The sequence below is a fragment of the Manihot esculenta genome, chromosome 12 (assembly GCF_001659605.2).
Source record: "Manihot esculenta cultivar AM560-2 chromosome 12, M.esculenta_v8, whole genome shotgun sequence".
Taxonomy (NCBI): Eukaryota; Viridiplantae; Streptophyta; class Magnoliopsida; order Malpighiales; family Euphorbiaceae; genus Manihot; species Manihot esculenta.
The window spans coordinates 14,323,051-14,335,629 of record NC_035172.2 but is presented as its reverse complement, the minus strand read 5'-3'; the positions used below and the strand labels follow the sequence as shown (position 1 = coordinate 14,335,629).

Below are 12,579 nucleotides of genomic sequence, written 5' to 3'. Positions count from 1 at the left end.
CAAAAGGTTTTGCATTTTTTATATCAATTCACCTATATTTAAAAAAAAAAAACCAAAATTTTTTGCAATAATTCTAAATTTCTACCAAATTATTACCTATCAGTATCTAAAACAGTTTAGACAAATGCTTGCAAGATGAAAGATTTGGTTCTCATCTCAAAAGTTAAATGGACGGTTGTTGCCTAATAAAATCAAATCTCTCTAAAAAATGGTAAAAATAGTAAAGACATGTGAAATAAATAGCCATTACAGTCCAACATGGTGGGTGATAAGTGGCAGCTGACGTCCGTTATCTGACGTCGTCTTCCTAGCCTCACTCATTTTTTCTTTTTTCCTGCTTTTTTGGTGCTTTATTCAGATGGGGGTACATATAGACATGTCCTTTCATTAATTCTCAATCATCTTCACATCTAGGTTTTCCATCTCATGCGAGAAACGTCCTTGTTAACTCAAGAAAGATAACAATGGAGATGAATCGATCTAAATCAAAAACGGCTACGTTTCATTCTACTTCTGCAACAAAGACTGAAAGAAAAGTCATTGAGAAAAATAGAAGAAATCAAATGAAAACCCTCTTCTCCAATCTTAATTCTCTCCTCCCTAAACAAAGCTCCAAGGTTTGTTCTCCCTATCTCTCTCTCTCTCTAAAGATTGCATTTGTCTGGTTTTTGAAAGATAGCTTAAATTCATAAACCCTTACTTGTAGTTAGCTAGCCTTTTGTTAATTAATAAAGTCCAAACTTGAGATTATTTGACAGAAACCCTGGAACCACAAATTTGAATGCAAGAATTCTTATGAAAGATTATTTGATTTTTGGTTGCAGGAAGCATTGCCACTGCCTGATCAGGTAGATGAAGCTATAAACTATATAAAAAGTTTAGAGGAAAAGTTGAAGAAATCCAAGGAAAAGAAAGAAAGCTTATCAGGCAGAAAAAGATCGTTTTCTAATTTCGTCAGTTCTTTTGAATCTGCATCAAACTTAGTAGCACCTAAATTAGAAATCCGAGAAATGGGTTCTTCTCTGCAGATAATTCTGATAAGTGGGCTTGATAATCAGTTCATTTTCTATGATATTATTCACATTCTTGAAGATGAAGGTGTAGAAATCCCCAATGCTAGTTTCTCAGTTTCTGGCAATTCAATCTTCCATGTAGTGCATGCACAGGTAATTTTCTTTAACTATATAGTGATTCCAACTTGTTTTTGTATGTAATTCAATTATGAATTTGATGATTTTTCTCTGGGTATCTTTTTGTGCAGATGAAGGAATCTGATTTCAGCTATGGAGCTGCAAAAGTAACTGAAAGATTGAACAGGTATATCAATGGATCAACGAGTGAATTAGAATTAGGACCAGAGCTATGGGACTTTAATGATCTTAATCCTGAGACATGGGTGTTCTAGAACATGAAGTAAAGTTCCATTGTAGTTTTGAAACTGGATTACTTGAATCCACCAGTGTCAGCTGAGAGATATCTGTATTATAAAATGTAATAAATATGATAAACAAGCTTTGTTGTTCTCTTTAACAATATGGGCAACTTTAATATGCTAATTTTCCTATCAAATTATCTTTGAAATTCACTTCTTCAGCTTAACAAATTTGCCTGGCGAGAGAAGAGGCTAAAGAAAGAGAAAATTTCTCTTTGGCTACAATTGGAAGTTTACTCATAGTTGTCTATATACAGTACCACTAGAAAAGAAATCAAGAAAAAAACAATGAACAAAACTAGATAGCACAATGAACAAGTAGCGTATGGCTTATGCTTGTTGTAGCTTATGAACTTCTGCATGTTATGAGCAAGAGAGTCAGTTGTCTAGTCTGGTGAAGTTAATAGATTTTAAACCAATTAGGAGATTGGATTGATTTTGTTAGCCATCAACTAGGAATATTCAAGAAACTTGTGAAAAATTCTCTCATCTCCTTCTGATAATCCTTGTTTCTATTTTCTCTGTTCTTATCTTTCTCTTCTCTTTATTATTGTTTTCTCAACGATAGTTTAAAATTATCTATTATTTTAAGAAAATTAAAAGGTATTAATTATTATTATTTTTATTTTATGCTTATCTCTACACAATATAATAATTATTGCTGCAATTTCATAAAACCTATTTTATGAAATTCCCTTGGAACATTTTTAAATAAGATTTTTTAATAAAATTTATGAGTATAAATATATATTTTGTTAATTATCTATTATTACGGAAAAAAAATAAAAAAAAATTTCGAAATTTGATTCTATGGATTGTATTGGTGCATACGTGAGCGGTTGTATGCCATTTTCATGTGTAGTGTATGTCTACGTGATCTTCAATGTACATCTTTATTAGTACTTCGATTTCATAATTTAATATCTAATTGTTATTTCTTTAAATAAATATTTAAAATATTTCTAAATATTTAAAATATTTTTTAATATTTAATAAAATTTATTATTATTAAAATAAATATAATAAAAAATATTTTCGAATAAAAAATATTTTCTTATAAAAAAATAAATTATATAAAAATTACGAGATAAAAGGAGTAATAATATCATAATAAATTAAATTTAAGGGTGTATTCATAGGTTTAAACCGATGCATCTCAATAAATTTAAAAGGTGTCAGAGATTATTTTAGAGTTCATAAAATTTATGTGTTATAAATATTTTGAGATATTGGCTCCTGTCCATCGTGATTAATGAATGATAAAAAAAGTTTAATTTATTTTTAAAATATGAAATGTCACTATAAATATTAAATTTATAATTAAATTATTATTAAAATAGTAAATAAATTCATATAAACGATTGAAAATGTCACTCACATTTTAAAATTATAATAAATAATTATTTATTTAATTTTTTAATAATAATTTAAAAACAAATTTAGTCTTTTAACCATTTATATTTGATTTTATGAAATAAGTATTAGTTTTATTCTAAATGTTGAATGTATTAATGTCAAGAAAATAAAAAGAAATATTAAGATGGAAATTTGGAAAATTATAGCTTCAAAATTATATATATAAAAAGAAATAATGATTTACGGTTTGATTTATCATGAAGTGTATTTCACTTCTTTGATTTTCTAACTCAGTTTGGTCTGAAATCTAACCGGCAGATTACACACAGTAAACAAATTAAGTCGTAATTCCTAGAAGTTGTCTAATTTTCTTAAAAAAATATATATAATTTCTCCTGCTCAACTTCTAACTGCAACATCCTTCTTCCTTCCTAAAAAATAAAAAATTGCAAACCCTCTTTTAAGCTGTTGTAGTTGACTTTTTTAAATTTACATTTTCCATTTTTTAGAAAATTTGAACTTCTTCTTTCTTTTTTATATATATAATTTTGTTAAATTCTAAATTTGCAATCTATTAATGAAGGAAAGTGAAAGTTTAAAAAGCTGCGTGACTTTCTAAATAATAATAAAAAAGCTAATTTCTCCACCAAAGCAAAAGTCAAAAAATTAACAGTATCAATTGTAGTCATGCAAAAAATCTAAGATTTTATATTTATATCACTGATTTACCATGCATGTAATTATATTATACGTTTATAATGATTTGCGTATATTAACACTATGAAATTTTATCAAGATTATTAATATATTTTAATATTAAGTGATAATTTATAAATAAAAATAAAAATTTTCTATTGAATTGGTTATATTCATCCACAAAATTTATTATTATTTTATTTTTAGTCATTTTTTAAGATTTTAGATGGATTAAATGCATACTTTGAAAATCTATATTTTAATATTTTTATTTATCAAATACTTTAATTTTAATCGTGATTTAATAAGTATTTGAACTTAAAAAAATATATTATTTTTAAACACAACATAATTAAATTTATAATTTTTTAATTTTATATTTATGTTTAAAAGTACTTATTTTAAATTTGGATATTTAAATATAATATTTTTTTTAAGTTTAATTATTTAAAAGTAATATTTTTTAAAATTTAAATATTTATTAAGTTAGGATTAAAGTTAAGATGTCTGATATGTAAAAATGTTAAAATATAGATGTATAAATATGTATTTGGTTTTTTGAGTGTGAATTACACTAATTTTAATATATTTAAATTTCTTAAATTTTTTAATAATAATTTAAAAAATAAATTTAGACTAAAATATAAAATTTGATATTTTTCCACCGAAGATAAAATTATCTTTTTTCACATTTAATTTATCTTAAAGTGTATTTCAGTTGCTTGATTTTCTAACTAAGTTTGGCATGAAATCTAATTAACCGGCAGACTACACACACTAAAGAAAATTAAGTTGTAGTTCCTAGAAGTTGTCTAATTTTCTTAAAAAAATAGAATTCCTCACAGGATCTGACTTTCAATTGCAACATCCTTCTTCCTTCCTAAAAATTTTAAAAAAAAAAATGTAAAACCTTCTTCTAAGTTATTGTTAGGTTGAAATTTTTAATTTGTATTTTTTTTTTAGAAAAATTAAATTTTTCTTCCTTTTATTTTTATAACTTTATTCGATTCTAAATTTCCAATCTATTAACGAAGGAAAATGAAAGTTTACCTATGGAAACAAGGTTAAAAGTTGCGTGATTTTCTAAATCATAATGCAAAAAGTATTATGATTTAATTTATTAAATCTCTATTTATTTTCGATAAATAATTATTTTTTCAATTGGGAGTTAACATAAAGAGTATTTATTAATTTAATATTAAAATTTTTAAATTTTTTTTAGAAAATTTTCTACATAATACTCCTGACAGTCATTATTCTTTATGATTTTAACGTCCAAAATTACACTTATTTCGCCTATATTTTTTATGTCAAATTTAAAAAATAAAAAAATTTTATATTTTATATACTATGCTTAACTAGTACAAAAAATGAGTAAATAATTAGACACTCACTATTTATAAGTTTTTGTATACACACTTATTAATTTTAATAGATGAAAAATCATTACAAATTAGAATTTGATTAAATTTTACATACCACTATTTTGATCGTTTGTTTTAGACTATATAAAGATTTAAAAAGTTTGTACCTTTATTTTCTTTTCCATAAACAACACAACGTTTTTTTTTTAATAATTAGAAGATTTTATTGAAAAATCAAGAAAAATTTAGCATAGAAAATCTAAATTAGACCCGATTATCAGATCTCCCAGATACACCCAAACCTACGATAAACCATGCTAAGAGAAAGAACCTGGCAAAGAGGATATAACAGAGACAAATAAAAGCACGCAAAACCTCTAAAGGGACAAAAAACACGTGGAGAAACAAAGAGACAAAATAGGATTTAGCAAAAAACAACAAAGCCTGTTACAACTAAGCAATAAAAATCTCTTTGCAATGACGACCTTGTTTAGCAAGAGCATTAGCAGTCCAATTAGCTTCTTTAGGCACATGTTGAATCCGAAAAGAAGGGAAGACTTTCAAGTTGTTGCTAATGAAGTTAAAAACCGAGGAAAGCCTCCACAGGTGGTTGTTGTGATTCAAAACCCAAGAGATGGAATCAAATTCCAAAATTAAACCTCTCTTTGAAGACTATATGTCAAACCTTGGGGTCAGGATGGACAGAATTTTTTCTATTGCTAAAAATTCAGCTGCATTTGAATCCTCAAACCCTATAAAACATTGAGAAAATACAAACAAAGAGACCATTTGAATCTCTAAGGACTCCTCCTATGGCTGCTGGTCCTGGCTTCCCTTTAGATGAGCCATCAGTATTCCATTTGATCTACATATCATCTGGTTTGTCCCAACAAAGAGAAGGTCTGATTCTTGGTGAAGTGTTAAACCAAGCCTTAATAGCTTCAGGTATAGATAAGATGGTTGTCCTTGTATAAGGAAAAGACTCATCCAAAGCTCTCAACCATACTGCCACATAATGCAAAACAAGAGAGCAAACTTCCTCAAGGGAGAGAAATTTATCATTAAAGATTTTCTCATTAGGAGGTAGCCATAGAGACCAAAGGATGGCATAAGCAAGAGCATTCCATAATTTCCTTTGAAATTCACATACTACCAAGGATTTCCACATAGATAGAAGCAAAGGGACAGAGTTTGGTAAATAAAGAAAAATTCCCTAACAATTGAGGAACTGGGTACAAACCAGCCAGGAGTGCTTACAGAGTAAAAAAAATATGGGAGATGGACTCATTAGGCATGCCGCATCTTGGAAAAAAATTTTGAGAAGGGATAATGCCTAAGTGGTACAGCCATGCTCTAGAACACAATCTGCCATGACTTATTAACCATACTTAGGTTTCCACTTTAAGGGGAGTAAAACCTAACCATACAAAAGGCATACCAGTATTTAAATCACACGAAGAAGCAAGGAGGCACCTCTAGAGAGATTTAACTACGGAGATGCCATTATTTACAGGTCCCTAGACCAACCTGTAATTGTTGGAGCAACTCAAATTAATATTGCTGATAGCAGTAAGCATCTGAGTAAGAAGAAATTGTTGGGATTAGATCAATTATGAGTGTAGAATATGACAAAAGAGACAATACTGCACCTTTCTTTTTGAGTTTGTACTCCACTGCACTTTTATTTAATGTAAAATGCCTTTTTAAATAAGACTAACAGGAGATAAAACGTGTAGTACACATACTACAACGTGGGAAATAACAACAGAAAATTAGAATCACATCTTGCATGAAAATAGGAACATCCTAGCACTTTTGTGAAACTACCTAACATGCAGAAGAAAATAAACAAACAGTAATACGAAAAAATGTGCAGTGACAACTATCATGAGATAAGATTTTGACATCAGTCTCCAACACTCCCCCTTGATGCAAAATCATAGACCCCAAGCAACAATCTCAGATGCTCATGCTTCTCTCTAGGAAGTGCCTTTGTCAAGATATCAGCCACCTGCTCATTTGTGCTGCAATACCTCAATTTTATGGTTCCATTTACCACTTGATCCAGGATAAAATGAGCTCGAATGTCAATGTGCTTCGTTCTTCCGTGGTATACTGGATTCTTGCTCATTGCAATTGTAGCTTGGTTATCACAAAAAAATGTCAATTGCTCCATCTTGTTGTGACCAAGATCTTCCATGATCCTTCTTAACCAAATTGCTTGGCATGCTGATGAAGTAGCAGCCATATACTCTGCTTCTGAAGATGATAGAGCTGTGGTGGCTTGTTTCTTAGAGCTCCAAGACACAGCTCCTGAGCCAAGACTAAAAACATACCCAAAAGTACTCTTTCTATCCTCTATGCATCCTTCCCAATCACTGTTAGTAAATCCAAGCAATTTAAAATTTGAGTCACAACTATACCATTGATAAGCGGTTGTCGAAACCGTCAAAAATAACCTATTATCAATCAACAAATAAATTTGCAGATAGTGGCAATAGGGTCGAACCACAGGGATTTGACACTACGGATTTTCCTAATAATGACTTGGACAAGTAAATAACAAGAAATTAAAAGAGGGGGGTTTTGTTTTGATGATTAAAACTAAAAAGCAAGAGAAAGCAATAATTTAAAGATGAGTAAATCAATAAGAGAAAAGCTTCTAGTTGAAGTATGGATCTATTTCAGATTGTTTAGAATTGATCATTGATTCTTTAATACTCCTATTTATTTCAATAAATTAGTTTAGGATGTGGAAGACGCTTCTCACAATCCAAATTCCTCCTTAGTTCTAGTTTGATTAGGAAACGTTCGCTAATCAAACACTAGTTAACAAGTTGCCAAGGAACGTCCTTGGGGCCTTTGGCATCGAACAACTGTTAACTGCATTAAGACTTAGAGAAACCTAATTCTAACCTTGCCAACCGCGTGGTCAAGTTTAGATTATGCAACTTGATTAAATGTGTGTTTAAATAATCTAAGCAATTACGGACCTAAACTGTTCAAACAATTGTTACTCAAGCAATTAAAAGCAATAGGCCTAAATTGATTCTAAAAGCAAAGCAACAATTATAGAAAGATCTAATTGCATAAATATTGAAATAAACAAGAGTTCAACAATGGAGTATTAAACCTCCCAATTCATCACAAATCTGAATTTTCCAACTTCAACTAGAAAAGAAAAGTGTTTAGCCACTCATGGTGGACAAAATCACAAAAGAAAAGAAGAAGAAAAGAAGGAGACAAGCTGCTGTATTTTTCTGCAGAATTGCTGAAGATGAGATAATATGCTGGTTTGGATGTTGCCCTTATATAGCTGGAGAATCCCAATTCCAATTTGATTAGGGTTTTGGAATCTCAATTTGATTTGGTCTTCTTTGTAGTCTTTGATTCCTCTTTGGTTTTTGTATTTGATTGAGAATGGAACTCTCTAAGTGAAGGGCGTGGCTCTTGGGACTGATCTTGTGGTGTTTGAAGTGGACTTGGACTTCTTTTCTTTGAATTTCTAATTTCTGCTCTTTTCCCGCCTCTGCTGTATTTTCTGCTATTAAAGTGATTTGGGCAAATCCTGCGAGTGATTTGGGCAAATCACTTGCTCATTTTGCCCCAATCGCTTCCTGGGGTTCAGTCCAGTTTCTGTCTCTGTCTCTGCGAGTGATTTGGCCAGTTCCTGCGAGTGATTTGGCCAAATCACTCAGACCCAATCACTTTTCCAGCTTTTTCTTCACTTTTTCTCCAACTTTCCAATTTCTTCCTTTTCTGCAAAAACATGACAAAAACACAAATTAAGCTAGAAAAATGTGTAAATAAACAGTAATAAATATAATAAAAATGTGGCTAAATTATGCTTGATCAAATACCCCCACACCTAGCTTTTTTGCTTGTCCTCAAGCAACAAACAACTTAGTCAATCAAGCTCCTTTTTCTTTTGAGCCTAAGTACCACTTAATCAGCCCCCCTAGACTCCTAAATTGAAACACTACAGTGTAGGATGCATGTACTAAGGTTGTCCCCTTCTTTCCTTGTTTCCTATCGCTCACCATGGCCAAGGGAAAGTTTTTTATTTGATCATGCTTATTAATTTATATTAGGTTTAATGCAATCCCTTAAGAGTGACTTGCCCTATTTTAAGCATTTTTAATTACCAGCACTTTTTATCCTTGCCTGAAAAAATCACCAACCTTTTTACGCGATGGTGCATATGGGTGATACACCCCCGGTTACTCAGTTGGTCACTTGTCCAAGTGGCTACTAGCTCTGTTCATAATCTTAGACCATCGAAACTTTATTTTATGCTTGAAAAGTCACCAACCTTTTTACGCGACGGTGCACATGGGTAATACACCTCCGGTTACTCAGTTGGTCACTTGTCCAAGTGACTATTAGCTCAGTTCATAGCCTTAGATCATAGGAACAGGTTGTGCTTTTTTGATTTGCTGAGTTTTTCTTTTTCTTTTTCCTTTTTATATCAATTTGGGCAAATCAACTCAAAGAGAATTACATTAACTTTTATTGCATGTATTTTATTTTCCTTTCCTATTGGCCACAGCAGTTTCAAGAACTCAATTTAAGAAGAAAAACTTCCTAAGTAAAGGCTACACACTGTGCATGGTTCAATTTAGGTTTAAAGGGTTGGATAATCAATGGGGTCATGAGATAGGGAGCTCTTTTAACCTTGTTATCTATGCTGAGTAGAGCAAAAGCTAAGTCAAAATTCTGTGTGTGTGTGTGAAAAAAAAATGTGTGAAAAAAGAAAAAATTTTGGTGTGTGTTTATGGGGCAAAAAGATGTAAAAAGAAACAAAAAGAAAGCAAAAAGATAATGTAAACAATGCAAAATAACCTAACAGTAAATACCCCCACACCTATCCCAAACATTGTCCTCAATGTTTAAACATAAATATGAAAAAATTAATAAGGAGAAGGAAAGGGACTGCCTGGGATGTGGGTGATTAGCAGGTGATTTGGGCAAATCACCCGGCCAAATCATTGGCTGTCATGGTCTGTGGGCAGAAAGTGTTGAACCAGCAGCTGCAACATGCTTTCCATGTGCTGCATCCTGTCTTGAGCCTCCACCGAATGGTCTTGAGGTGCCTTTTATGTCCTCCAAGGTCCACCCAATTGCTTTCTTGTGCTTCCTCAACACATCAAGGAGCTTTTCCTCTTCTTCTTGGCTGAGCTGGTTAGAAATGATGATTGGGAGTGTATTTCCAGCCCCCAAGTAGGCATATTTGAGATGATCTGGCAGGGGCTTCAGCTCTGGTACACTTTCTGTCTTTGTCTCAGCCTTCTGTCTGCTGGTTGATTGGGGCAGATTTCCTGTTGATTTGGGCAAATCATCCGGTGATCTGGGCCAAATCTCCTTCTGTCATGTCTGTCTGCTCACTGATTTGGGCAGATTGTCTGGGTGATTTGGGCAAATCATCCGGTGATCTGGGCAAATCTCCTTCTGTCATTTCTGTCTGCTCACTAATTTGGGCAGATTGCCTGGGTGATTTGGGCAAATCACCTTCTGTCATTTCTGTCTGCTGGTTGATTTGGGCAGATTGCCTGGGTGATTTGGGCAAATCACCTTCTGTCATTTCTGTCTGCTGGTTGATTTGGGCAGATTGCCTGGGTGATTTGGGCAAATCACTCGTAGAATCTGCCCACATCACTATCTGGTCTGTCTCTGAGCAGTTTCTGTCCATCTCTTCATATCTGCACAAATCAGCATGGAGTGTTTCCTCTAGATCAAAATCAAAGACTTCTTGGCTCAAGTCATCAATGACATCAAGGCCATAAACAGGAGAAACATCTTTAGGGAATTTCATAGCTTCATAAACATTGAATTTGATAATCTCCCCTTCAAACTCCATGGTTAATGTGCCATCATGCACATCAATTTTGGTTCTTGCTGTGCTCAAGAATGGCCTTCCAAGTAGGATGTCAGAGGTGGTTGATTTTTGGACAGCAGCAGGTTCAGCAATTTCTGGTGTAATTGTGGAGGTTTCAGCAGGTTCAGGTTCGGTTGGGGCAATTTCAGTAGTTGCTGATTTTTGGATAGCAGGTGCTGTTTCTGCAGTGTATATTTCTAATTCAGCAGGTTCAGCAACAGGCTGTGCTGGGAATGTTGCTGGTTCAGAATTGTTGACAGCAGTTGTTGTCTTTGTTTCAGTAGCTTGGACAGGTAGGTTCCCAGCTTGAACTTCAGCTTCTTCACGTGCAACAGGGGGTTCTGCCATTGCTGGATTTTCCACAGTAATTTGGAGCTTAGTTTCTGGTGCAATTTCAGCAGTGGCAGGCATGGCAGTGGGTGATTTTGTTGGTGCGTAAAATTCTGCAGCAGGTGCAGAAAAATCTGCTGGTGTAGAAAATTCTGCAGTAACTTGGAATCGGGTATCTGGTTCAGCTTCAAGTGTAGTGGTGATTTGTACAGCAGACTCAACAGCTTGTTCTGTTTCTTGGGAACTTTCGTCATCGTCCCATAGATCTTGAAGCTCTTCCTCTCTTCTTAATATGTGCGCGTTCAGTGAGTTGACCGCTTGATCCACTTGCTGTTGGAGAATTTTTCCAGAAATTCCCAATTTCCTTACCTGTTCTTCAAGTTCCATAAGGGAGTTCTGAGGTGCTGCTTGGGCTTGATAGTTTTGGTAGTAGTTAGCCCTTGCATAGTCATAATTCGGGTGGTCCCTCCAACATGGATTGTAGGTATCAAGATAGGGATCATGTCTTGGCTGGCTATTGAATCCTCCAAAGGCATGTACTTGCTGGTCATATTGATAAAGTGTGGGACATTGATCAGTTGGGTGTCCCACATATCCACATATCCTACATGGTCTTGGTGGCTGAAAGTGTTGAGCTCGACCTATGACATAACTATCCACAAGAGAGGTTAGTTCAGAAATTTGAGAAGAGAGAAAAGACATACTTACCGTAGCTATGCTTGTAAGTCTTGGTAGTGCGTTCAATTTCAGGATCGTAAAGAAGAGCTTCTTTACGATCAGCCCTGGTCATAAAAGGAAAATACGTTAGTTAGATCAAATCCCCGGCAACGGCGCCAATTTTTGATAAGCGGTTGTCGAAGCCGTCAAAAATAACCTATTATCAATCAACAAATAAATTTGCAGATAGTGGCAATAGGGTCGAACCACAGGGATTTGACACTACGGATTTTCCTAATAATGACTTGGACAAGTAAATAACAAGAAATTAAAAGAGGGGGGTTTTGTTTTGATGATTAAAACTAAAAAGCAAGAGAAAGCAATAATTTAAAGATGAGTAAATCAATAAGAGAAAAGCTTCTAGTTGAAGTATGGATCTATTTCAGATTGTTTAGAATTGATCATTGATTCTTTAATACTCCTATTTATTTCAATAAATTAGTTTAGGATGTGGAAGACGCTTCTCACAATCCAAATTCCTCCTTAGTTCTAGTTTGATTAGGAAACGTTCGCTAATCAAACACTAGTTAACAAGTTGCCAAGGAACGTCCTTGGGCCTTTGGCATCGAACAACTGTTAACTGCATTAAGACTTAGAGAAACCTAATTCTAACCTTGCCAACCGCGTGGTCAAGTTTAGATTATGCAACTTGATTAAATGTGTGTTTAAATAATCTAAGCAATTACGGACCTAAACTGTTCAAACAATTGTTACTCAAGCAATTAAAAGCAATAGGCCTAAATTGATTCTAAAAGCAAAGCAACAATTATAGAAAGATCTAATTGCATAAATATTGAAATAAACAAGAG

The 12,579-nt window shown here is 33.0% G+C and overlaps 1 protein-coding gene across 1 annotated transcript; it reads left to right on the top strand.

Annotated features, from left to right (window-relative positions):
• Window positions 1–438: 438 nt before the first annotated feature.
• LOC122721343 (transcription factor bHLH162-like) lies at window positions 439–1,405 on the top strand. The gene is made up of 3 exons (XM_043948654.1): window positions 439–617; window positions 825–1,166; window positions 1,262–1,405. Exons 1-3 carry the CDS (start codon window positions 465–467, stop codon window positions 1,403–1,405), a joined length of 639 nt encoding a protein of 212 aa, XP_043804589.1. The 5' UTR covers window positions 439–464.
• The last annotated feature ends 11,174 nt before the right edge of the window (window positions 1,406–12,579 follow it).

Bases quoted from the DNA above. Each gene is read 5' to 3' on its own strand.
- LOC122721343 (XM_043948654.1), top strand. From the start codon at position 465: ATGGAGATGAATCGATCTAAATCAAAAACGGCTACGTTTCATTCTACT. The intron at 618-824 runs GTTTGTTCTCCC...TTTTGGTTGCAG, and splicing joins TCCCTAAACAAAGCTCCAAG to GAAGCATTGCCACTGCCTGA. The intron at 1,167-1,261 runs GTAATTTTCTTT...CTTTTTGTGCAG, and splicing joins TCCATGTAGTGCATGCACAG to ATGAAGGAATCTGATTTCAG.